Here is a 26,022-nt window from a genome sequence, read left to right as displayed (position 1 = left end):
CAAAGTACCAGGACATGGAGAAGCGCGCCACTAGATGACAAACCACCTCACAACCATAATCATTCCATTCAAAACCCTCATTAACAACCCTCACTTCCTCTACCCTCACCTCCTCCACTTCCTCCACATTCCCTTCTCTCCCTCCCCCTCCTCCTTTCACGCACAATACGCCACCCCAGTCCCGCACCACCCCCATTTCGAACAACATAGACCTGCGGCACAGGGGCCTCCGTTGTTAACACAGTACCCGGGAACAGGACCGGGGCAGTGGAGGGGTGTGGAGCCGCACCATCCCCAGAACGAACAGCAGTTTCCGGGGGGACAGTTGCCGGGGATGCTGGGGTTGAGGTTAGTTTTCGGTTGGAGTATGGGGTGTTGGTGTAACGAAGGGGGAGTGAGGGAGGGGTGATTATGGTATGAAGGGGAATGGGATGAGGAAGAGATTGGACTGGGATGAGAAAGGGAGAGGTGTCTTACCCAGGGATACAAGAGCCGTCATAGTTTTGAGCTCTGGTGACTAGGGAGGTTGCGTTTGTCTGAATAGATAACAAGAGAGGAGATGTTTCGTTGACGTATGCCGTGCTAGCTCCTTCGTTGGAAGAAAGGGGAATAGCGAGAGTAGATGTGAGGAGTGTGAGGAGGGTGAGTTGAGAGGGCTTCATTGTTGTTCTGGTGAGACTGATGGTTGGGTTCAAGGATACTAGTGAAGGTGGCTTTATCTGATGGTGAATTGAGAGAATGGGTTTGGGTTGATGGAGTGGATTTTATGGGGGTATTTATAAGGTTTTTGTGGTTGGAGTCTGCTGTTGTTAAGTAAACAAGATGTTGCTCGCCACGCACTCACATCAATGACTTGTCTGTATGTATGCCACGAATCTGCACTGCTCTGCGAAAACATACATCTCCGTCAAAAAAACCAGTGAAATCGTCAAAGAATCTTGACGCACGACACCGTACCATCTCATTCTCCAGCCTCATTCCTTCAGTAACAATGATCTGACAATCAGCGCAAGATCACTGCACCATGAAATTTGCCTAGTAGCTTCGTGGTACGATACGAATCGAGCCCACGCCTGCTTCTATCATGTGGTTGTTATAACTTCATGTTTTGAAAATTAGGAAAGATCAGATGGAAAGATGGGATGATGGATCTGTTGTCCCAGGTTTTTGGGACGATAAACTGCAGAAATCTGCATGTCTATAGATGAAACTGTCCAAATTTTTTCTGGCTGCAGCTTTCTCTCTATTTGTTTCGTAACGGTAAGTCTTATTGGTGGAGTTCTTGTTTTCGAAGACGTTGTGGCACATGATCTACCGTACCTCCATACGTGTAGATTTTAGCGAGCTGGCCACAACCTGGTGGTCTGACATATGAAGGCGGGGTAAGTCGTCCGTGAGAGGAACGCTTTGAAGGACACCCTGTCTGTATGCAGGCTTTGCATACTATAAAATATAAGCTTAAAGAAGGTTTGAACTATCTAGGATTAATGATTTATATCATGCATGCTTTGCAAAGGTAATTCTCCAAGCCAGCTTCTTTGGCCTAGTATGTGAGATAGTCACACAAAAATGGGAATCGAAGAACTAGAAACACAGGGCGTTTTAGGCACTGAATAATTCCTTTGATTGACTATTCGCAGACCCTTCATCACACCTCATGAAACCGCAAACTACAAACTATTCATCCCCTCGGAAGCCTCCGTAAGATCATAAAAATAGTACAACATATCCAACCAATACTCAAAAAGCCTTTCCGTACCTTCCCATTCCTCTTCCGAAACACTGGAGATGTGAAGCCCGCCTTGCCTCTGCTGCACCTGTTGGAGAAGATCTTCATACGCTTCGATCAGGAGCTGAATCTGTAATCTGGAAGCCCGTTTCTGGTCTTCCATGGGGTGTCGTTGAAAGAAAGCAGCAGTGAGCTCGCTGGTCAGAAGGTCGAGACAGATCTGAAATCCGGGATTGATACTTGGAGCGATTGTTAAGGTCGAGGATCCAGACTTGTCGTTTGACTCTTTGTCACTTTCATATTCTCCCTCAGCGAGTTCTTCTTGTGCCCATGCTGAGTCAAATTGAGAACCCAGATGAGTTTCGTCCTTCGTCCAAGCAGGGCAGATAGGCTGGTTGTTGGTCTGGATACGCAAGCTGAGCTGGCTTTTCATCTTTCTAATTCTCTTTTGCTGGTGACTCGTTTTCTCATCACCAGGAGACGGAGTATTAGGTAGTGTTGGTAACAAATTGTGGTAGGTTCCCGCAAGAGCTTCTGTGGCTTGAGCAGCTGGATGCTTAGAATCGCTTTTCTCCAACTGTCCGATGGCAAACACTGGAGTCTTGGTGTCTCTCCACAGCCCTATATCTGCTTTTTCTGAATGACAATAGACATCAAGAAGATGCTTTGATTTCTTTTTGGATATGTCGTAATAGCGATAATTTTCCTCCGTGATGTGCGAAGAGGGTGAGCATTCCTTAACATAACACTCATCCAGACCGGTCAGCAATGTAAGACACGTGTCTACTTTCATAGTATTGTAGTTAAAGATGTAGATGTTTTCCTTATTTTTAGAGCCCGGCCGTCGTTTTTGGAGTCGCTTCCTGGGACGGCTTTGACCTCTCAGATACTCCGATTGTCGAGTCTTATGTGACGGACCCTTGGACAATGAGAAAGGCATTTAGTACGGGGGTTCTCTCGAAGTATTGCTAAAATAAAAAGGTAAATTTCGTGAGTTATCGAAGAGCTTGGGTTGTACTCAAACAAGACTCATACTATTTTCTTCCCGGCATTCCTGCAAATAACCTCATTTCATTTACTCAACTTCCCCTCCACCATGCCACCGTTACCGAATATCATGTTCTCACTTTGACATATGAACCTTCGTCAGAGCATGTAAAAGTGTGAGTCAAAACCATCTACATTCGATATTATGACAGCACTATTTGATATGCAGCGGTGGACTGACAACAAACTTGCATGCACAACCGCGTTTGAGGTGGTGTGGTTTTCCGCTACTGTAGCGTTATGTAATCGTAAGAGGCGAACTTGGATTTGCTTGCATGATGACAAAAGACTCTGGGCAAATTTTATTTGGAGATGCTGAGAGTCATGGTGCGACTTTCTCGAGATCCAGTGTGTTTATACGCTGTGCCAAATCACCCCGAAATATCCAGGTGAAGTATGTGGGGCCACTTCCACCGGCGCGACGGGGTGTGCATGAACTCGACACCAAGGAATTAAATCTTGGTAAATTACAGTTCGAGGTTTTTAATGCAGGAGATACAGATATTATACTGTATGGTCGATTTCCCAATTGTCCTGTGCTCATTTACCTTCTACAACTCCATTTTCATCATTGCAAGGACTAGTATCAACTGAGCCTTGTGCCTATGGTCGCTTTAGCTCATTGGGATCGCATGGAATATGTTTGGCGAGGACGGAGAAAATTTCGAGAAATAGAGCCATCTCACTTAATTCATGTGTCCGAGGGCTGTAACAGGGCTGCAGATTCCTTTACTCCCGCCTGCGTGTTCTTTTGATATTAGCAAGGGGGGCATAGTATCAAAGCCTGATTACAATCTCTGTTCTCTCCATGGACATTTTGCGTTAAATGATTACGATATCGAACTTCGCCCCCCATTGATCCATTCCATATTCGGTCTTAACTTGTCCAACTTCTGAGCTGTATTGCCGACACGCAGCCTGGAAGCTTTCTGGTAAATAAAAGATTTCAAATGTGCCAATCCGTAGAAATTCGCTCTGAGTTATTGAACTAGTAGCTTGAACAATAAGACCAGAGATCCATGGAACACTCATCGTCACCCCGTTTTGGGTTATCGTTTCGTATGTTGCAGTATACCTGATTGGAAGATAGTGAAGGCCGTATTGCTTGACTGGCTGAGCAGTCGCATGGTTATAATGATCTAGGCTTGCGCTTCCACCCCGTACCCCGTTGATGAAAAGGTTAAAGGAGCCTCTACTCATCGGTTCCTCCTCCAGATGAACTCCTGCCTTTGCTAAGCTACAACGGAGCCTCAGAGATCCACCTTTGACTTGCCCAAAAGGGTTTTTCTCATTCGCTAGCTCAACTTCCGCGGCTAAAATCTCCATAATAATCTCGCGGTCGTCTGCATGTCTTATAACGCAGGCGTCTTCGATGTGTCCATGCGTAGAAGCCCAAGACCAGCTCGGGGCCGTGTAGATCTCGGGGCGTGATTTGGACACAATCCACTGGATGCCGCCAACATTCCATAAAAGCTGATAAGCTAAATGTTTTCGCCACATCCCGGCCAGATATTTAGAATTGGTGTGCTTCTGTAGTCTCGCCGCCAACCCAGATAGTGCAACGAGCTTGTCCCTTGAGTAAGTGAGCTTTCCTTGCGAGTAGGTGCTGACGATAAGATCCCAAGTACTAAATGTATCCAGCTCCGGTGTCTCGGATAGTCCCATCGACTTTCTTCTGATAGCACCATTTGTCCTTGGGTCAAGGTCCTTGGATGACCCTGCAACTCTACCTGGTACCCCTAAGGGAAATGTTTCGCTTCCAATTCGTCTACAACACTCCCAATAAATCTGCGTCTCTCCGAAGTACAAATTTCGGGGTGCCAAGTATCGCTCTTGGCACACCCAGGCCCGTCTATGCAAGGGCATGGCCATAACATTATGAGTCCAGTAGCGCCATGGCAATGCGTAATAAGTCCCTGGATTTGGGCCCCAGTTAAGCTCGACTTTCAACGGCTTGACTAAATCGGGATTCCTCTCGATGAAACACCCTTGTGTCCCATCAGTGGCATGTGCGGCCGCGATGTTGCAATGGGAATGCGAGTAGACTTCGGCCATGGATTGAGACTCCTTTTCCCAATCTTCGGCCGAATCTTGAATGATGCATAAACTGTCTATCCAGATATATCTCAAACCAAGTCGTCGGGTGACTATAAAAGCATCCTGAAATGATTTGGACAGCTCCGACGTTGGTATCTGCGTCTGAAATTCGGCAATCTTACTGGATAGTAATAGCAGAGGCGCATTAGAACCCCAGCAATGGCTCATAGTAGCAAATGGCAAAAGTGGCGTATTTTCGTCAACTACTATCAACCTCGGCTCTCCTGATCCAAGGTCGATGACACGCGAAGGAAGGAAAGCTGTTACAGATGTTGACCGGTTACATGATTCGTGGTCGTTTGAACACTTCTCCAGCCAGGCTGCGGCTAAGGATAAGCTCGTGTCTGAACCTGTACTGGCATTGACTTCTCCATGGTTGGCATAAGGTGTCATTTCTGGAAATTCTGTTAAAATAGCATCACTCGGTTAGTTGGCATTCTCAATCCTTACCAGCTTCTGGGTACAGCTTCAATGAGCACCTGATTTCGCTCCCGGGATTCCACCCAAGATCTAGATTGTCGGGATCCACATACAGTCCAATACTTGGAGGATCCCTCTCATCTCCGATAAATATATCCATTTCGTAAACAATATCATGAGGAGAAGCTTCGTCGTTTACACTTGTCAGCTGGTGTAAAGCGTTTCTTGCCGGTATGCCCAAAGCGTGCAATATGTGTAAACAGAGGAGACACCCATTGGAAGCGGTAATCTCCACAGACTCGCGTGTTTTTAATATTCGGACAATTCTCTTATCTGTCACGTCTCCGTATTCGTCAGTGTTATCAATGACAAGATCCTTAGGATACTGGGTGTTCAAAAGACTCTGGCACTTCCAGCACAGACCACAATTCTCCATCGCGGAATTTTTGACTTTGCTATTAGTTGGAAGCAGCTGCATGCGGGATGCAAAAGAAATACCCAGGCATAGGCCAAATGCACTGATATACCATATATTAATGGTGTACTGGGACAATGCAAAGACAGAGACGAGGTAGCAATGGAAAAGACAGAAACGCGAAGGGTAAACGACCAACAAAGCCAAGACTAGTCACGTGACTGCCAACACAGCTGAAACATCCCAAAAGTGGAAGGAATGATCGCAAAGTTATGCTCTCTCGACAAATTTCAACATTTTTGAATCCAGTTTCCTAGACGTCCTTTGTTTTCTTTCTTGGCCCTCTACTGGTATTATTTGAATTCCAAAATGGCCCAATCTCACTATCTTTTCTTGAACGAGAGACGTCACGAAATTCGTATTCTAACCGGGGACTCGGGGAGACGGTCATCGAAACTCCTTTAGGTATGCAACTTCAAATAGAGCAAATTAACGAGGAGAGTCCATGGATTTCGAAGTGCGTTCCTACGCTTGGAGCTCAAAGGAGAATCTTACTAGAATTACGGTCAACGCAAGGGATCTGTCGATTATCCAAAATCTTGCTGAAGTCTTGCCGTTTCTACGACGTAGGCGTCGATTTTGAAGGCTGTGGATAGGTGCCATTTGCTCTTATTTCAATCGATACAATCGCAACACCGCCGAAACTTGATGTTTAGACCTCTGTTTTCTGCGGAGTTTCGTTTCTTGCATCTAGGTTAAGGTTCGCGGTATAGGGGAAAATATGTGTAAAAATTTCAAAGACAGGGACATTACACTTAACATTGCCAAGTTACTACTATTTAAGTAGAGTTGATAATAAAAAATCTTTTTAAGCTTGACAAAATGATCACGGGCGCTGGTGCTAGCAGCCACTACCGATTAGGCAAGGCGAGCTACTGTAGTAAGCTTTTTAGCATGGTTGGCGTCATACTTACTTCCTGATAGTTTAACGATGAATTATGATTTATTTTTTTCACTTCTTGCTTTAATACAACAACGCCTTAAGCAAACGACATTCGCCATGTTCGCGCAACGTTTTCGCCAAATACTGCGGAGAGCCTCAGCAAATTCTACTTCTTGTATCGACTTACAAACTGTACGGTGCTATACTACTAAGCCCACGTGTCGACTTGCTCAACTCTGTCTACCGTCCAGCATTCGCAAATCTCGAAAAGGGATCATCAGAATATGAGGATTTAGCAAGATCTGGCAGAGTTTGGGAAAATTTCTTTCGGCCTGGAAACATCGAACCTTATCTGCAAGCTCAATCAGACTTGAAGCAAACTTTGGCTTCAATCGATGAGCTAAAAGAATTCTATCGAGAGAATGATAAGGCCTATGCAACTATTGTCCGAGCTTTGGTTCCTGAATATGCTCATCAAAGCACATCTCTTGAACAGAACCCTCTTCATGCCGGCGACGCAGTAGTCATCTTCGACGAACTTGAGAAACAACTGTTCAGCAATATCGATTCTCTGGGTGCAATGTCAACTTCTGAAGTCTCAAAACTTGCTTTACCTACCCCAGAAAACCTTCTACCGGGAAAGAACGCGAACCACGTCGCCGAGCTCCGAAATCATATTTTTGTTAGCCGTTACACAACCGGAGTAGCTCTTAATAATCCCGTTACAACTAGACTCTCCGTTGCCGATATAAAACAACTTTCCATGATGATTCTTCGAGGAACTGATGCGGAGACCTTATATGCTTCCAGTTAGGGCAAGCGCACACACATCGGAGAATACCGCTCAGCACCTATTTCCGTCAAATCCAACCCAATGCGCATTTTTCCATATCATCAAGAAATTTCTGCCTGTATGGATCGCTGTATCGAGTGGCGCGACCGTACCCATGCCGGCAAGGTTCTTCATCCACTTATCTTATCGACTCACTTGTCTACCTACTTTTTACATATTCATCCGTTTCTAGATGGAAACGGCAGACTTGGTAGGGTTTTGATGGCTGATTACCTGATTCGTCAAGGATATCTCCCAGTAGTGTTCGTCAACCTAGACCGCTTAGGTTATCTTAAGATGATTTCAGATGCGCAAGATGGAAACCCGGACGACCTTTGTGCTACAGTCACTCAAACGCAACTTGAGATGATGTGGGAAATCACTATGCGAAAATGAATTGCCTATGCGGGTGTGACCAGTTGGTTAGGTTCGTCGTAGTCGATGGAGTCCGTGTTGATCAAGATAATCTTGTCGAAAGAAGTCAACAAGGGAAACGCATGGCCGATATCCATTTTGGAACAACATGCATTATCATTTGGCTTGGCCGTATGGCCCGGCGACAGTCGCCCGGCCATAAATATGTTTCAAAAATCGCTGCAAATATCAAGGCTGATTGGCTAACCTGAACCGTACAACCTCAGAACCCCATGCTCACATAGTGGCCTCACGAGCACCACTTTACTGGGTCTTGTAAAACATCTTCACATCGGCCACTACCACGCTACTGGTTCACCCTATTGCTGGCTCTCTTCGAATGACAAATTAATCCTTGGAAGGCTGTTAGAATAGTTGGACGGCTATGGACAAGTTGGTGGGATCGTGCCTATCTCGATCAAGAGAGTGGAGTTATCCAGATAGAAGCTAGCAGCGGGATTGCACACGGGTTAGAGAACAGAATCTCACGATGGAGAGGAGACACGGGCACTTTTTGTCAAAGATGTTGACGGTAATCAAGGATGATGACGGTACACAAATCGGACCACATTTCGACCCGAGACTTGCAATCCGAAGCCCTTCCACAACGAGGTGTTCCGTTGAAGTTCTTTTTGGTGGAAATGTATTTTAGCGAGTCTCTATAGAGTTCAAGTATCATGTTGTACTTAGGATCACTCTTGTTCATTCGAGCCGATAGCATCTGACAAGTTAAAGTCAGATCGGTTCGAAACACATGAGAGTTCTGTGACGTTTAGACACGGCTGTAGCATGTATCGTCTGTGTTCAAGCATGTTCATCACAAAACAATATAGACTCCGGCAAATTAAGGTATCTTCCTAAATTATCATAATTTAGCATCAACCACCGCAGCAACATCCGCAAGTTTCGTCCTCGGATCTAGGAGACTCTACTAAGTAGCTGAACCAATAGTTTTTGGAAAATGAAATCCTTGATTCAAGATCTTCTTCAAATTGTGTTTTTTTTTTTTGGAAGAGTCAGATGCTGCCTTATAAGCTACGAGGCAGAGCCAAGCAAGGTGGGCATATGTGTCTGATTTTCCCTATTATCCTTGTTCCCTTTCGCTCACAAATTTAGCCTCCATTCTTTGCCATATTAAAAAATGATCAAACTTGTAGCTCGGAGAAACTCGCCCGCTATTAAATATCCGCCGCTGTGAGACCACGAAGGCTTATGCTTGCTCTGACCGCTGCGCCCCCGCCGACGCCGAAGTTGTTTTGAACAATCATGTCTGGCGCGCTCAGTACATCCGACAGCGGAATATCGATCGAGCCTACTTCATCCTTTTTATTCATAAGAGCAATGCGGAAGCTCTGTCCCCCACCGGATACCATATCTGCCGAGTATGGAATACGGAAACTCTGATCAAAAGAAGGGTTTGAGATATCCGTCCCTGGTGCATCCGTTTTCATAGCCGTCTGGAAGCGATGCTTCTCGCCCCAAGTAACCACCACGCTCGGGTTCAGCTCCTCTCGCCTGCCTGGGATACCGAGCACGCCGGCTATCATAATGGTAGCAATGCCGCAGAGGCGTCCCTCACCGCTGTGGTCCGAGGCAGAGAAACTGCTGTTATCGGGTGCGAAATGGTAAAATTTGCAAGACAGCGAGACGCTACCATCTATCGGCTGTTCCTTGTGCACCATGCTCAGTTCCTGCTTACCGCCGGTCAAGAGAATGTCCTTAACAGTAGTGACAGCGAGTCCAATCTGGTCATCGCTTCCGACGTCATGATCCATTAAGTCAACTGTAATGCATTGGTTCATGTCTGTGACTACAAAGTCATGCACTTCATTCCAAGATGGATTAGTCGTGTTGTTCTTGGTCGATGTCCGCCATGTCGTCTCGGCGCCAACACTAACATTGCAATAGGTGTCGGGGGAAGCGCGAGTGATTTTTGATAGGAATCTCTTGCTCGCGCTTTGTTTCTCTTCAGCGAATCCCGATGCCTTCTCCACCGTGAGACGAAGGATACCAAGCGGGTAAATCTGTGTCTTGAAATAGTCGCTTGTAGCATCCAACTTGATCATGAGCCGGTTGGGCAGCACTAACATAGAGTTGATTATACTCATGATTACCGAGCGTACTGCTCCGTCAATCATGTCGGAGTCGGCCACATTGGCTGCCCCGGTGAAGTCCAGCTTCAAGACTGGCGGGTTCACAAAGGCGATTTGGGCAGCTCCTATCTGTAGTCACCGTCAATACGCAAATATCGTGCTACTGGAAGAATAATTGTTACCAGCGGAATAATGTCGGTCAACGGGCCCAGCAGGACGGAAAGTCTGCCGTGAAGTGCAACACCTCTCACTCCCTATGTCGTGATTCAATTCGTAAGTTATATCCCGGACGTTTCAAAAGCACGGCTAGGATTGAACTTACGACAGTAGGAATCATGGAAGCATCTAGCGCAATATCACATTTGCCCGCCCAGTCAACATTCAAGTCGAGCTTGATACCATCCGTCTCGGTTTTTGTGACAAGCAAATTGGAGAGTTCCAGAGGAACGTGACCGAGGTCTAGCTTAGTGAAATGGAGACTGGCCAGGGGCCCTGGAAGCATTGTCTTGAACATAGGCTCGGCGATTTCTTTTATCATTTTGCAGCCAGCAACATTGATATGCGGCCATAGCTGCGCGACGATGTCGTTCAAGAAGCCTAGATACTCAACGTTTTAGCGACCGTACGCCATGAAACCGAAGAGAGCCATAATTTGACGGCAGTTTTAGCTGTTTAACTTACGCACAGATTCCCCGCCGCCCTCAGCAGTCAATTTCTCAAGAAGCGATGCCATATTGAGACAGGATGGCTCAGCGCGGTATTAACGCGAGACAATTAGGCGACAGATCGAAGAAAGAAAACCCAGATAGACTATTAAGCTTTCTTGCGATGCAATAAATAAGCAGATCGAACGCAGGCTTCAAAGGATATATTTGAGGCGCTATATACTTCGAAGTGAGCGGGGAAGTCCTCCACTGCGGGAAAGACCTGAATAATTGATGTTCGTGAACCTGCTTGGAATGCATGATGCCTTGGCTGTGGCTGTGGTGACATCACTGTGACCAATTACTTGCGCTGGATCAAAACAATGTTTCTAGACCAATATGGATCAAATTCGATCGTGTGGCGGTGAATAAGAGGATTATCTGAATGTTTGACTAGGCGACGAGGGTCGTGAATCGAGGACCCGAAGACAACTCCTCGGAGCCAATTGTGAACTTGGACGCACAAACCACCATACATCAATATGTTTTCATGGTTATAGATGCCAAATCAAGCATTTCTCTCACATACGACCACAGACTAAGGAGAATTGGGCATCCCGTCCGCTCTGCCATACACAAGCCTTAGATCGGCAGATTAGTAGTTGGGTGGGTGACCACCAGCGAATACCTGCTGTTGTATGTTTTTGATTTTTTTGCTCGATTCTTAACTTTCTCTTTCTCCTTCAGCATCATGGATGTGCACAGATGTATTGGTTGACCGTACGCTTCTTCATGTAACTCTCACTATCGTGCTTAAAATAACAGTAAGTTATTACAATCCGTTACTTGTAACATGGTTGCGAACATTTTGCACGTGGCACACTACAATTAGAAAGCCCAAGAAAAATGTACTCCTAATTATGTAATCAAATATATACGGGAAGGCATAGAATAGGTAAAGGAGTTTTAGTATACTAACTCGATCGAAAAAAATAAAGAGATAATAATAAAAGCGATAATTAGTAGAAAGATTGCCGAGTAGGCTGGCGCTTAATTCAACCTCTTCCCCTCTAAATTAGGTATAGGCTTCAATGAAGGCGTAGAAATGAATAAGGTACGTGAATGTAGAGATGGTATAATGATGCGAGTTATATTATACTCTTTTGGCTTTATTATACAGGGCCAAGCGCTTTGCTAGTACTAACCTTTGAACTGTTGCATAATTGTTTTAACAATCTTATTTTACGCCTAAAGAAATATACATCTTATCCCTTTGTTAAAGTAGGTAATTGTTTGAACAATTTTTTGTGAGGCAGGCGAGTTGGAATTTTAAAGAGATACAAAATCAGTTTGAGATAAAAGCATGAAGCAAATTACATAGTGTAAGACGCAATAACTTTGCAAGGACGACGCAGTTGTTAGAAGCCCAATAAATGTACATGAAAGAACATTGCCCGCTTTGCACCTGGTGTTAATATAGTCAGTCAATTACCTGGATAATGGAAGGACGACATTATTTGTTCACTGGAAACTTTCTTAGACGTACATGTTGAAGTATTAATGAAAGGAGGAAGTTCACGAGAAATCTGTTTGTCGGCCTTCGCTATTTCCATTTGTGGATACAAACTAGCATACTACATGTTAGCTAGTGAGACAAGACTTTTTTGTGGTATTGAATGAACTTCTAACAATTGTTAATTCAGGCTGAAGAATTTAAGTTCATTAGTTGATTGGCCTGATAAAAGTCTTTATGTAGATTCTAACGTAAAGTAAAGACGTTGATTTTATTTGCCCTGCAACGGTATACTATTCTTTGTGAACTCATGTGTATTTTCTGTATTTAAATCACTTCACTTCATCTTGTACCAGTAACTTCAACAACTGATCGTCACTCATCGATCTCACCAAAATCCTTAAACCTATCCGAGAGAGACAAGCAGCCTATACTTTGACCATGTCAATTCGTCAACCATACCTTCAAGCCCACCAAATGTTAGTCTTCTCTTGGCCCCCAATCCTTTTCTCTTCATCTTTTCTTTTCACTAACACGCTTCAGTTCCTGGCGTATATGCGCCTACATCGGACCACTCACAGCTGGACGTGCCATCTCCTACCACTTCGACTTCGAGATCCTCCAAAACATCAGATTTGAGTATGAACCAACCTGGATACAATTCATCAGCCCCTGTCCGTATGATGTTACCGTTAGGTTGTGGACAGAATTTGATAGAGGAGGAGAGATGGAAGAAGTGCATTTTGATAACAATGATCTGCATGTCGTCCAGATCAGGCCGTTCAAGAGTTGGACTCTTTTGAGGAGACAGGATTTGAAGGTTAACGAAACGGTAGATGGGGAGGGAAAGGAGGAGAGAGTCAACGGGGAAAATGTTAATGAGAAAAAAAGGAGACGGAGTGAAGATGATAATTACGAAGTCAGGGTAAATGGGATTTTGGAGGAGTGGACAAATGCGGTTTGATTTCTAGAGCAATGAGGCTGCAGATGCGGATATTTCAGCTTGCGACTGAAAATCCGATTCCTAAATCTGAAACTCTTTCTACACAATCTATACTTCAAAAACTTACCACATCTTTGAAGTTTGATTTTGTGATTAGGCCGTGGGCCTTTTTTCTTTTCATCTGTTTTGTCTTTTTGGTCCGTGTTAGCAACACGTAAGGGTGTTATTTCGCGCGAGGATCCCAAATACTCTGGAACTCAAGTACAGATGATCGATTTATGGACGTCAAATTGAGGCTGAAAATAGGTACCCATTTCTACTCACGGAGGCTGTGCGAAATCTGCTGCAGTTCGACGTCATGTATTGTGAGGCACTGCAATTAGGTTGCATCCAGACCCCCTCGCTTAACTCGCTTAAATCTGTAAGCACTACTTGCGGAGAGACTTTTGTACAGCCTACCCCCACTTATGCTTTACCGTCGTATTTAGTACCTTTTCTCCCATTAAATTATGCGGTTGTTGTAAGTACTAGGCGGTATGTCGTTTGGAGTCGGCATAGGTGATATTTGTTTGATCCTCGATGGTATCATAACAATTTGCAAAAATGCGAGCGAAACGAAACAAATTCTGCTGGCTGCACAGCGTGATGTGTCAATGTTGAGGAGTACGGTGTTGTTGTTGAGAGATGAGATTGGCGATGAACGACTTTTTGTTAAAAGCGGGAATACCGAGTAACATCACTCTAAGTCAAATATACAACCGATGCGTGTATTTGCTAACGTTAAAGAAGGGTCTCCACAATTCGAAGCAGTTTGAAACCACTCAAGAACGATGTCCGAGAGATTCAAGAAATGTTAACTTCGTATACAAATCCGGCGCCAAAGTTTCTTGACAAAGTCCGCTATGCAACGCTTGATAAGAATCGGTTTGATGACTTGCGCGAAAAGTTCACGGGTCATCGTATAAATATTATTGTGATATTAAATCTTATCATCTCGAGGCGACAAAAAGGTCAAAGCTCTGTACTGTATCAAATTAACGAGAATCAAACAAAGTCTAGTTTGAGACAACAAGACGAGATAAGGAAATTGCGGAAGAGTTTAGAAAACAATGGAGAGAAGACATCGCAGAGTCTTGAGGAGATCCTGCAGCTTCTCAAGGGTGACCTCTCCCTGCCGAAGGCCAGTCCAAAGCTTGACCCACAGTCTATCTTGAAACAGATGGAAGAGCATTTGGCAGCCAAAGGTGTGACTGGGGAGGCTGCGAGAGAGCAACTGCTTCCACTCAAAAGAGAGATTGATAGAATATTAGATGTGGGGACTACCTCGCATGATTCCCTTAAGGAGGAATCGCCAAGAGAGCCAGCCAAACAGACCCCTTCACCCAAAAGCCGGCTTTCTACTTCATCACTACCATGTAGACCACCAAGCACATCGAGAAGGTCTAAAAGTGGGATCAAGGGATACTCCAGGATTCTATGTGTAGATGAGAATCATGGAAGTGAGTACCTGCCGTACCGAGAATGCTAAATGACGTTAGCTGACACTTTGTTGACATCTCGGTTCTTGCGCAGGCATTCCTAGAAATCTCGCGAACGAGAGTGGCCCATGGAACTGGAGAATGGATATTTAAACGAGTTGATTCCAAGGGACTCTATGTCAATGAAACAATACCCCCAGCTTCTGTGCCTTCATCCGAAGTACACAACATCACTAATTCTTCGCGATATTCTTGGGCCAATGATTATCCCAACGAAGTCATCAGGATAGTCAACCGAAGCAAAGCCCAAACTGTGTTAAAGATATGTCACCAGGATTTTGTAACCTATGACTTTATCCTATGTTTCACCGAATCTACTGCTGATGCAATACGCTCTCTCCGTGCCGATGCCGCCTCCAAGCACCCCGACATTCTTGCCAGAAACACGGTCAAGCTCCTCACGTCTCCCTCTGATACGTCGGGCGGTCAGTATCTCTTATCACTCCCAAGAGGCCAATTGAGGTCGGAAATGCGCAAGCTCATCGACAACTTTAGAGACGAAGAGTTTGGAAATTGGTACCAAGCCGCTAGTGTTCCTTCCGCAGCACGCTTTCGAACACTGCAATTTGTTATGGATTTGAGAAACATACCGAGAGGGAGCAAAGAACACGGATACTCATTGGCTGAGATTCCGAAAGTGAAAGAATGGGAGAAAGAGACTGGGTGTGTGATTAGGATCACGAAAATGGTGGGTGGTGAGAAATGTCTCATTTCAGTGATTGGACCGACAGGATCTCATGTCGGAGATAACGGGAGTGGAATCAACTCGCTCTTGCATCGGGTTGAGGGGTTTTTTAAAGAGAGAAGTTCGTGATTCAGCGATTCAATATACCCTTTCTAAATTTAAGTGGGCTATCTCAGCCGACTGTGTTAATTGATATTATTCCAAACCAAGTTTTATAAACCTATCTCAAGCCGGCCTTCTCATTATAAGAACTGCACTATCAAGTATGAATCTGCACACAGAGGGTGTAATCCATTTCATGGTACTCACAGGTCCTCTACGATAGAATTATCCCTATTATGATAGAGTTTACATAATTTAAGTACGGCAATCTTTTGCTGGCCCCAAAGCAATTATAACACCTCTTCGGCTCTCAATCGCCATTCTTTGCAACTCCACGTATTCTACTACCTCGTCCTTATTCTCAATCCACTCAAACTCCAGCACCAGCCTCAACAGTATATACGTCGCCTGCGACAGGACTTGCTGTTGTGCGGGACAAATTCTTGGGCCACCTAGAAAAGGCACATACTCCCAGCTTTTCCTGTTCCCCTCTGCCCAACGCTCAGGACGAAAGTCATCAGCATCATCTCCCCAGATGTCTTTGTCGTGGTGAATGTGATATGGGAGTGAGCAGATTGTCGTTCCCTTTGCTACGAAGACTGGAGACTTTCCGTCTGGTCCTCCTCCGCGCGGTAACATCGTATCTTTGCGTGCCGCCCGGAAAACTCGTCCCACTGGGCCGATGGTGCGGAATGTTTCTTGAATCACATAGCGAAACGGGGTGAGAGACTTCAGGGTCGAGAAGGATAATTGCTTATGGTCAGTTGGATCAAATGGAAGCGATAATGCTGTTTTTCTGAGCTGTTTCCAATATTCAGGATGCCGAGCGAGCTGAAAGAGAGTGTTGGCAAGAAGCGCAGCGGTAGTGTCGCGGCTTGGTAGAAAAACATTGATAAGCTCGAAGCGAAGACGTATTGGATCGCGGATCTCTTTTGCCATCTCATATAGGAGAATATATTTCTCAGAACTATTTTCCACTGGATCCGTTGAGTTTTTGTCGCTTTGGGGGGATGAGACGAGCTCGAGCGCCCGGTTAACGTGTGCATCAATGAAAGCGTAGAGTTGTTTATATGCACTAGACCAAGATTTGTCAAAAATATAGCGCACAGAACCAAGTCCAGCCAAACGTCGTTTGTGCCAACCTGCTAAGCTCTCGTCTAAGGCTTGGAGAAATCGCTCGGCGGCCGGACCTCCTTCAGGTGTCTGAGCATCTATGGACTCACCGAACAAAAAGTCCGTTGAAATATCGAGAACCTGATGTGTCACTTTCGTTAATCCCAATATCAATGTCATTGAAACTGACTTACCATCTTCTTCAACATAGGTTGAATATCAAAGGTTTCAGAATTCTGTGGTAAGAGGTTTAGAAAACGGTCAACATGCTTTGCCATTGATGATATGTTCTCAAGCTCCGCTCTTGCGAATATGGGTTTTATGATACTCCTGGAATGTTTCCAACGAGCGCCTTCGGCAACAAATATTCCGTTCCCTAAAATAGGAGCACTGATCTTCATTCTATGATTTGGTTTCCCAAAATCTTCAAATCCGAATACATGAACGTATTGCAAGTTTGCAGTATCCATCGTATTTATCACACGTTGGTTCCAAAAGACTTCTTCCCAAGTTTTAGCCAACATCTTGAAATGCCGAGTATACAAGGCTTGTAAGTTCCCGTTCTTCGTAGCCTGTTGTCGTTGTTTGACCAGATCGGAACCCCATAATCTGTCTGTGTGCGGATACAACTTTGCTCTGAAGCAGCCCGTCTGTCGTCTCTTGATGTTGAAGGCGACAAAATCTGTACATTTTTGCCATAATAGCGTTATGAGAATGCAAGCTGCAGCCGATGCTACAGCCACGAAAACAGGATACATTGGTGGATGGTGTAGAAAATGCCAAGACAAAGCCTGTTGAATCACCTTTTGTCTGCACAGTATTGATAAGGCAGTAGGTGGTCGAAATTAGAAAAGAAATGTCCGTGAATTCTGGAGATATAGCATGTGGGACAAGGAGTTCAACTGTATGTCGACCCACATTTCCGACAAGAGTTATCAGCCTCGAATTCTGTTCACACTCTCTACCTTACGGATCAGATGCAGGCCAAGAGGAACAAGAAGTTGTGCATCGTGGCACAACGCCCTGCCAAGCATATCGGAAGAATATATGGTGAGAAATGCTGTTGCACCACGCGTGAGTTGGCTTTCTGCATTGGAAAACCTATACTGCACGTTTTGACGTCGTGTCCGGAGGCATCTAGCACAAACTCATGACGCCAAATCCGGCTACAAGGGTCGATATGAGGGGCTGAGAGGGAGATAAGAAAGATTTAGGGCAAGTGCATGCAGCGTGTTGACCCGCATCTTGCATATGCATATGGTCGGCTATATTCAACACCCCAGCATTTTCTATGCTTATTCTACCTCGCACAACTCACGTTTGGTATTACCAAAGTAAGAATGATATTTGGTGTAGGAAGTTGAATGTTCGTGTCTTGGATGCGTAAGCCTCGGCCTATCTGGATACTTCTGCTTCACTTGGTGCTTTACTTCAGTTCTATCTGTTCTGGCTGGCCCTTGAGTGACTTCGTTTTGCAGAGTTGGGGTCGAATTCTATGTTCGAAATCTGTTATTAAGAAACCAAGAATGACGGATTACAGACTCTTAGAGCAGTCCGATAAGGATGGCGAAGAACAAACATCGATCTCACTTCCAAGACCAGTGCGCAGTTGGATACCATACACGCTTTCCTTGTTTCTTTTAGGTTCTTTGACTTTGAACTTCTTTCATTACATACAATCTCAAGGACTTCCAACAGCCGAAGAGTCGTCGGAAACGCCTTTTGGTAACTCTGTCCCCAAAAGTTATAGATGTATGCTAACATAATTCTGTAGCACATTTACAACGCAACATTCCGATCAAGTGGACACATGACAGTCCATGGTATAGTGACAATAGTACGGAAGAAGAATCTGCTTGGAACGACCCACGAGGCTTCCAGGTTCGTGAAGGAATTGTCGCTTTACCTGATACTTTCACACAATCGGTTGGATTGCTATCGGCTCAACGATGGCCATGGGATAAATCGAAGGGGATTTACTTCATTGAAGGGTTGCATGCTTTGCATTGTGTGGTAAGTTTCATCTCAGCATGTTCTCTTTGAATATCACGACCTAAATTACAGCAATGTTAATGAATGGGCAGAAATACATGCGCAGAACAGTACTCGAAGCTCACAGTGGAAAACCCCTAAGTGTAAGCTTGAGACATCTTAGACACTGTCTCGATGGGCTACGACAGTTTGTCATGTGCCATGCAGATGATACGCCTCGGTACACTGGACGCTTGCATGATCAAGCTAATGAGGAAGAACCGTTTGGCGGGGTAGGTCAGCCCAGAATGTGTAGGGATTGGAATAAGTTGATGGACTGGGCCACAGAGAACTCGGCCTGTTATCGCTGGGTCCCTGATGATGTGCCAGGATTTACCGAGAAGGATAGGTATAAAAGTTGCCCGGATGGGAGTGAGCCTTGGGCTTGAAGGAGAAAGGGATGTAGAATCTTCGAGTTGATTTGGCAAGAGTCGCCTATGATATTACAATGCACGTTTATGAATTATTGAGGACCAAATTCGGATGCATCCTTTCACTCACTCCGTCTACTGGAAAGACAATAAAAACATTTCAACCTTCAGTGATATATTTAAACGTGTTTTTATATTTGAACCATACGTCGGATTTTATCTATGTAGAACTGCATAGCTCTGGGATTTCGGTTTGGAAAACTCGGATATTTTATCAGCGGCTCCTTCTGGACTCGAGTCACTCAGCATTCGCCGCTGTTTGGCTCCGCCGTCGAGGTAAAAACATAGGTCTTATGGAAATTTCCTTGATTCAATACAATGAGTCACAAAAGTCAAAGATATTTGGAACGGTTCTTTTTCTTTACAGGAAAGGTTGATCGGCTTGACCATGAATGCCTTGAAAAAAGCGAGTAATCTGACTTTGAACCCCACGGGCCAATAAAATCTCTATGAAGGAAGGAATGTAACTTCGTCTTAAAATCGTAGACACTTCGATAAATCCAAATAAAAATTCCATAACAGATTTTCAAACAAAGATTGTTTTGCCCTTATGCCAACAAGCTTTAGTACCTTCGGGACATCAAATTCCAAACACCTCAAGCGAAATAAAGAAACCAAAAAATCAACAAAGTCACAAAACCTTCAGTCTCCCATGACCCAGAGAACTCCTGTACCCCATTTGAACAACTTCTTTCGCAGCCCATCAGAATATCTCCAAATCAAATTTTAATCATCGCGTCTGATTTCCATCAGAGCAGTCAAGCTTTCCACTTTGACCACAGCTATAAGGTATCAGTGTAGTCCTGGATCAATGATAGGGAGTTCACGAACGTTTGTCAACAACTAGTACAGGTAGCGCTGCAGTCAATGCTGCGGACATGAGGATGGTGATGTTGAGGAACTTCATTGTGGATGGAGATGAGATGTTGTGATAGAGGTCTGAAGTAGTGAACTGTGATGTTGACTGTTGGTTTGATGTTTGTAATTGGCTAAAAATGCCCTATGAAATGAACTGCTGAACGAGAGATTTGTGATTTTTGAATTGCGTCGAATGATGAAAATTCCATTTCTCGCCACGGATCACATCAAGTATATATCCACCCACCACTCCATCATTGCTATCTTCCCCAAGACTCATTCATGCCAATAACCTCAATTTCCCAAGCTATGTACCACTCATAATTCTAGGCACATTCGAAATTCTGCCTACATACTGCGTGAGGATAAATTAAAATGTGGACTAAGAAAACGCGACAAGAAAATTGTCCGTTTCAGACGGACTTATATCATCGGATATCTCCCAATAACAAAACTTGGATGATTTAGGGTTCTGAAAAATGTTAAGTACACATTGCATTGCATGAGTAGTTGAAGTAGTCACACCAAGATTAGCACCGGTTGTCTCGCCGGCAATAACCCAATATGTACTGTCGACCAATTATATACAGTCGCGTTTTCTTGGGTGCATACCAAACGTCTAGTTCAGATGTTCTATTCCTTTCAGCTCGAGTTCTAGAACGTTATCGTTCCGACAAAATCGCGACTCAAAACCTAATTGGCTATCACGCACGTTGTACTTCATGCGCTCTGCACCGGTTAATAGTACTCTGTACGACCACCCCTCGCTTCAAGTAATACGGGTAGATTATTGCCCCACGAGGAATTAATTCTGCCGGACCCGGTTGAGAGATAATGCACACTATCGGATTTCATTTTTTGATGTTGCGGTTGATAGGCGGTTGCAATTCGTGATATCAGCCGTTCCCGAAGTCTGGGGAAGCATGTGGAGTCCACGTTGTCTTGGCTTATGTCTTTATATATTCTTCTACTGTACAGTGGAGAATGAGCTCGGTAAGTAAGGGATAACAAACATGTCGACGACGTCTACGTATGGGCTTCAAGCCCTTTCAGGTGCGCTGCTTGGGGTTACGACTATTACTGTCGCTCTACGTTTCTACGCTCGGCGCTCACAACGCACGTACTTTGGGGCAGATGATTGGTTGATCATTCCAGGATATTTGACGTTCGTGGGAATGATAGCATGTGCGCTTCTCGGGGTCAATCTTGAACAATTTGGACATACAGATGCTCAAATCGCGGCGAAGAAGCTACCTTTCAGCATACAAGCTTCCCTCGTTGTCTCCCTCGATATCCTTTCTACTGCATCCTTAGGCTTCACGCGTATCAGCGCGTTGCTCTTCTTTCGACGAGTTTTCTGCGTCCCTGGAGGGACCAAAACTTTGCGCGCTGTTATATACTCAACCATTGCAATCATCAGTCTGTGGATGGCAGCTTTTATCATTATACCACCACTGCAATGCGGGCCAGATCTGAGTGTCTGGTCTGCTCCTGCAAAAGTTCGTGCTGCGCACTGTACAATTGGACCCAAGTTCATCTTGGGGTTTTGTATCTCAGATCTTGTGATCGAAACTGCTATTATCTGGATACCTGTTCCACTGGTATTACGTCTCCAAGCATCATTTCAAAGGCGAATGGCGGTGTTGTTCGTCTTCTTCACTGCATTCGTCTCGCTTGGAGCAGTTGTTGCGCGACTTATAATCACTACGAAAATTATCCAGAAACATGTTCGGGACAAATCCGGGACCAACACTACCCAGACTTTCATGTGGATATTGGAGGCGGGATTCGCGCTTATTGCTGTCAATCTGCCTACCCTGTGGTGGCTAAGAAAGAAAATCCCGACAGAGAAAGTGCTCGCCAGTATGCGAAGTGCGATGTCATTGCATTCGGTGCATTCTACACAACGTGGACTTCACACTTCACAACGGACTGAAGGAACCAACAAGAACATGGAGAGGGACCAGTCATCGATCAGTAAAGGAGGGGCTTCATCCCGTGAGAGTTCTATTGTCACACCATAAGTTGAAGGGTCGTAAAGTGTTGAGTAGGGCGTGTTTTGAGTGTTGTGATCAAGAATCATGCAATTTTGGGAGGATCCAAAGGGCCGGCTTTACTCAGTTCCTATCTCACCGCTTATTAGCTCTTCGTCAATGGAAAGAACAATTTAGATGGATTTTTCATGCGAACAATCTACCTCAATCGGAGCCCTAAGTGATTTACTTTAAACCTCTTTCTTGTGCTTGATGTTCCTCTCTGAAGAAAGGGTCTGCAGACCAGAAACAGTAGAATTAGCCCAGTTCTACCCACGAGTATCAGACCATTTCGGTACGGAGACGTTGATGTCGATACCACACTACAGATATTCTCTTTTTTAAATTGCCGAGAATGTGGCAGCCCCCAGATGTCCATTGTTAGTCTTTACTTTCACAATTTTGAGTAAAAAGCCGTGGATCCATATTATTCCGCTCGTCTTTTCCAAAATGGTCTCCTTGCGGGGGATTCCGACTCATTTGGAAGCTTGATGAACAAGCTGAAGGGTATGCGCTTTATTTAAATTAAAAATGAAATCAAGTAAATAGTGTAATAGATGACCGGGTCCAAGTGAATTTGTTGTATGTCGTCGGGGAAAGCCTTTTAGGCGAAAGGGGCTCGCTCGAGTTTTCTCACGTGTGCGATGTGCAACAAAACCGAAAATACAGGCTCTACCGAGATCCACAAAAACGCCAAAATGGCGCGCTAGAAACTGCTGACGCGTTTCAAAACACGACTTCCGTGTTTCGAGTTATATAATATTCTCTCTAAGTCGAACGTTTGCATAGTGGCAAAACGACAATCATGGATCGCAACCGAGTTATGAAACTTGAGATGCTTCTCAAAACTGTTTGTCAAGCAGTCCTGGCAGCGAAGATGAATCGGGAGATCGTGCCAGCACAAACTAAGCGTTTCGCGCAGATTGATGACGATACTCTATTTGAATTAAAACGCGAGTTAGTGGAGATGGGGTTCGGCGGTGAAGATGGTACAATGATCTTTGAAGAGCTGGGCTTTCAGCAAGCTGCCGAGGGGAACACTCTCCCAACGTCTGAACACGAAAAGGCTCTCGATGAAGTAGTCGGAAGACAAGAGACAACAGGCAACCTTACTGGGAGTTCCGGTGTGAACAAATCAGTATTTGATGTTGCTACGGGTGGAGGAAAAGAAACAGGCGTGCCATCCACCTTGGGGAAAGACGACCTCTCACTTCGTGAAGATGTGGGTCGAGATAGCGAAGACGACGAAGAGGAATGCTGGAATTGCTCTGAAATCCACCCTCTTTCCGAAATGGAGGAAGTGAAGGTGATTCACGAGTAACATGAGGTGTACATCTGCGACGAATGCGAGGATGAGTTGCACGAGTGTAGGCGTTGCGCTCTGCAGTTCATGAGCGGCGACCTAGAAGACGATGACTATCCGGAATGTGAGCCTTGCAGAGAAAAAATGTGTAAAATTGCAGCGGCTATGGATGTCGCCACCAATTATAAGTTCGTGACGGCGAATGGGGACTCATGCGGAGAACTTGAGGATATCCTCGAACACCGTCGGAAAAGGTACAGAATGTATGAAGAGTCTCGAGGGGGGAGCGGGTAGTTTGACATAAAAGGCTGGCTCTAGACCCAGTAAGTTAACATCCACCGCAGTTTAAAAACATACATTGGAAATCTTCGAGTTCTCATCTTTTTCGGTCAGAATGGAAAGCAACGTTATGTAGGAACGAACAGTCGAAGCGCTGTTCTTAATCTTCGTTCAACAAATCATCACAGGTCAAGCTATTCACTCGACGTGGTCTCACTATCGTTACACAAAATAAAAGAGTTCATGACTTAATGTTTGTACACGCCTGCAAACATTGCCGTACAAGAAGGAAATTTGTAAAGAAATGACTCTTAATATCATCAACCGTCCTGCTAACTTCGTTCGCCTAAATACGTAAGATATCTAGTCCACCTTTTAATCCCTGGAAGTTGCATTAGGTAACGCAAAAACCATCTTCTAATGCATCTATGCAGAGGCATAAAACCCATAACTAGCCCCACAACAGCAAGCCAAAAGATGATCCACACCTTATTGCCGGTATCTTCAGAGTCGATACTCGCTCCAACAAACACAACAAGAACGGCTGCATAAGCTGCTGTAACTCCAAGTATCTCAGATAGCCTTGAGTCTTTCATGAAAATTGCTAACAGGAAGGCGCAAATCATTACCGATGTTATTGCTGTCACTGTGGTGAAAAATAGCGAGGTGAGAATTGACATAACAGTCATGGGAGTTAAAATTGCAAGTCCGCCGACAACAGCAAAGGAGAGACGCTCCTCATACGTGTACAATTCGTGTTTCTGGTGTGAGCGCCCGGTCTTTAGCTGTTTGTGGTTGAAACTTGAGGATTGCGAAGCAGAAGGTAATAATTGTATAGCCAGTTCTAGAGGGTTGGACGCATTTTGATTACTCGCAAATTCTTCGGTTTCATGACGGTTGAGATCGAGGACTGCTCGGAGAGTTTCCATACTTAGATCGTCTATCTTATCTAAACCCATGATCGCAGCCGAAACTTTGCAGATATATCCATCGTATTCATCTCTAGGATCGCTCTTGCCATTCGAGCTTTGTGGTGTCGAGAAGCGCAGTGTATCAGAACGCCGTGATGGATTACTCGTAGTCTTGACTGGTTCTCCGCAGTCATTGGCCCAAGGGTTTGACGAAATTATCGGCTGCGAGGCTTCAATGTTATCATCCGTCTCATTGAGACAAACGGATCTAGCAACATGGTCATCATATGCCTTTTTGCTTTTCACTAGGCGATCAAATGTTAGAAAAGTGCTCGTTTCTCGTTCACGTTCTACTCACAATATAGCTCGGTAGCAATTCCAATGTCAGTCCTGCTCGAGGGAGGAACACGACTAGTCAACAGTGTGCTATAGACTCGATTGATTTCTTGGGTGTTTCGGTCATAATCAAGAAAAAGCAGAACGCCTAATCTTTTCTGGGTGTTTTCAAAGTCTGACATGAGCGATACAGTTGTCGTGGACACGATTTGACTGAACTGATCAAGCACTTTTTGAGAATCGTCGATGTCGCTTCGTCTTGCGGGTTCAACGCTAGCGGTACCACCTTGTGTCGCGTGCGAAGCTCTCTGAGCCTCAATATCAGGGGTCCTATCGCACAATTCCACAGTGTTTGACATTCTCTTGAACAGTGACTTGTAAATTAGGATTTTGCAGGTCGAAAATGAGAATACCCTACACTGGGCGCCGCTTCAGAGGGTTTAAACTCTTCAGTATGGCTGCCACTTGGACGCAGCCTTGTTGAGGTGACACTGCATTGCCAGCAACAGCCAAGCTTTGAGTGAGTTTCTGAAGAAGACTTACCTGCGAGGCTCTGCTCAGCCCTGCTAAAAGTTGTGGGAAAGGAGCCAAAGAAAAAATGAGAGAATCTCGTTCTTTCAACAATATAGTGGCACCATATCTATCACCTTCACTATGGTAACTTATAGGGAATATGAAGAATACGACGTGCACGATTGTGGCGCTGTTAAGCTATTGCACCATATTTCTATACTATAAGCGACATGCCGATACTGTGACCAGAAAGCAGGCTGACACCAACGTAGCAGTCAGCATCACACGCACACCGAATTAAACAGCCTACGTCGAGACCGATCCTTTTATCGCATGCAAAACATCCATATGGTGCGGCTTCGCTGGTTATCGTAGTCCGGTGGCCAGTGTATAATATGAATTGGAAAGGCTTTGCTGACGGAGAACAGAGGGCTCGCAGGGCGGAACTCTCTTCGACTTTCTGAGTTGAGGCAGTGCTAAAAGAAACCCAGGGTTACTTCCAATATTGCTCCTGGATCAGGCTCCGAGCTGAAAATTTTCCGCGTTGCGTGAGTATACAATGACGACGACTGGGAGCTCTCGTCCATTTTACTGCAAGTTCTTGGTAACTTAATTCGAACTTGAACGTGGGTACGGAAGCTGTTAGTCCTCTTTCCAATGTGATTTTGACAGAAAAGATCGAGATCTGTGGCAGCTGGAGAGCTGAAAGAGGAAGTCGTCACGCCACTGCATGCATCTGCAGCCTTCTATACACCAATTGAGGATGTGTCGGGGCTCTGCGGGCACATCCCACAGCCTC

General features: G+C 45.0%; 11 protein-coding genes across 11 annotated transcripts; 6 read left to right on the top strand and 5 right to left on the bottom strand.

Moving 5' to 3' along the window:
* Positions 1-1,670: 1,670 nt before the first annotated feature.
* GLAREA_02451 (uncharacterized protein) lies at positions 1,671-2,522 on the bottom strand (the record flags this gene model as incomplete). Its single annotated transcript, XM_008087537.1, has 1 exon — positions 1,671-2,522. The coding sequence occupies one exon, from the start codon at positions 2,520-2,522 to the stop codon at positions 1,671-1,673; it is 852 nt and encodes a 283-aa protein (XP_008085728.1).
* Positions 2,523-3,598: 1,076 nt separating this feature from the next.
* Positions 3,599-5,729, bottom strand: GLAREA_02450 (heterokaryon incompatibility protein; the record flags this gene model as incomplete). The annotated part of the gene is made up of 2 exons (XM_008087536.1): positions 3,599-5,277; positions 5,324-5,729. 2 exons carry the CDS (start codon positions 5,727-5,729, stop codon positions 3,599-3,601), a joined length of 2,085 nt encoding a protein of 694 aa, XP_008085727.1.
* An 861-nt stretch (positions 5,730-6,590) lies between these two features.
* GLAREA_02449 (fic) lies at positions 6,591-7,465 on the top strand (the record flags this gene model as incomplete). The annotated part of the gene is made up of 2 exons (XM_008087535.1): positions 6,591-6,648; positions 6,903-7,465. The coding sequence occupies 2 exons, from the start codon at positions 6,591-6,593 to the stop codon at positions 7,463-7,465; spliced, it is 621 nt and encodes a 206-aa protein (XP_008085726.1).
* A 1,610-nt stretch (positions 7,466-9,075) lies between these two features.
* Positions 9,076-10,723, bottom strand: GLAREA_02448 (C2 (Calcium/lipid-binding, CaLB); the record flags this gene model as incomplete). Its single annotated transcript, XM_008087534.1, has 4 exons — positions 9,076-10,119; positions 10,173-10,244; positions 10,313-10,587; positions 10,672-10,723. 4 exons carry the CDS (start codon positions 10,721-10,723, stop codon positions 9,076-9,078), a joined length of 1,443 nt encoding a protein of 480 aa, XP_008085725.1.
* A 1,865-nt stretch (positions 10,724-12,588) lies between these two features.
* Positions 12,589-13,111, top strand: GLAREA_02447 (uncharacterized protein; the record flags this gene model as incomplete). Its single annotated transcript, XM_008087533.1, has 2 exons — positions 12,589-12,626; positions 12,691-13,111. 2 exons carry the CDS (start codon positions 12,589-12,591, stop codon positions 13,109-13,111), a joined length of 459 nt encoding a protein of 152 aa, XP_008085724.1.
* Positions 13,112-13,626: 515 nt separating this feature from the next.
* Positions 13,627-15,442, top strand: GLAREA_02446 (uncharacterized protein; the record flags this gene model as incomplete). Its single annotated transcript, XM_008087532.1, has 3 exons — positions 13,627-13,820; positions 13,877-14,589; positions 14,673-15,442. 3 exons carry the CDS (start codon positions 13,627-13,629, stop codon positions 15,440-15,442), a joined length of 1,677 nt encoding a protein of 558 aa, XP_008085723.1.
* Positions 15,443-15,670: 228 nt separating this feature from the next.
* On the bottom strand, positions 15,671-17,286 carry GLAREA_02445 (Cytochrome P450; the record flags this gene model as incomplete). The annotated part of the gene is made up of 2 exons (XM_008087531.1): positions 15,671-16,669; positions 16,723-17,286. The coding sequence occupies 2 exons, from the start codon at positions 17,284-17,286 to the stop codon at positions 15,671-15,673; spliced, it is 1,563 nt and encodes a 520-aa protein (XP_008085722.1).
* Positions 17,287-18,054: 768 nt separating this feature from the next.
* Positions 18,055-18,948, top strand: GLAREA_02444 (uncharacterized protein; the record flags this gene model as incomplete). The annotated part of the gene is made up of 3 exons (XM_008087530.1): positions 18,055-18,253; positions 18,303-18,541; positions 18,613-18,948. The coding sequence occupies 3 exons, from the start codon at positions 18,055-18,057 to the stop codon at positions 18,946-18,948; spliced, it is 774 nt and encodes a 257-aa protein (XP_008085721.1).
* A 1,913-nt stretch (positions 18,949-20,861) lies between these two features.
* GLAREA_02443 (uncharacterized protein) lies at positions 20,862-21,872 on the top strand (the record flags this gene model as incomplete). Its single annotated transcript, XM_008087529.1, has 1 exon — positions 20,862-21,872. The coding sequence occupies one exon, from the start codon at positions 20,862-20,864 to the stop codon at positions 21,870-21,872; it is 1,011 nt and encodes a 336-aa protein (XP_008085720.1).
* Positions 21,873-22,686: 814 nt separating this feature from the next.
* On the top strand, positions 22,687-23,202 carry GLAREA_02442 (uncharacterized protein; the record flags this gene model as incomplete). Its single annotated transcript, XM_008087528.1, has 1 exon — positions 22,687-23,202. One exon carries the CDS (start codon positions 22,687-22,689, stop codon positions 23,200-23,202), a length of 516 nt encoding a protein of 171 aa, XP_008085719.1.
* Positions 23,203-23,795: 593 nt separating this feature from the next.
* On the bottom strand, positions 23,796-25,069 carry GLAREA_02441 (uncharacterized protein; the record flags this gene model as incomplete). Its single annotated transcript, XM_008087527.1, has 2 exons — positions 23,796-24,679; positions 24,733-25,069. The coding sequence occupies 2 exons, from the start codon at positions 25,067-25,069 to the stop codon at positions 23,796-23,798; spliced, it is 1,221 nt and encodes a 406-aa protein (XP_008085718.1).
* Between the last annotated feature and the right edge of the window lie 953 nt (positions 25,070-26,022).

The sequence above is a fragment of the Glarea lozoyensis genome (assembly GCF_000409485.1).
Source record: "Glarea lozoyensis ATCC 20868 chromosome Unknown GLAREA6, whole genome shotgun sequence".
NCBI classification, from domain to species: Eukaryota; Fungi; Ascomycota; class Leotiomycetes; order Helotiales; family Helotiaceae; genus Glarea; species Glarea lozoyensis.
Note: the sequence above shows the minus strand (reverse complement) of the source record. Positions and strands in the feature narration are given on the sequence as shown.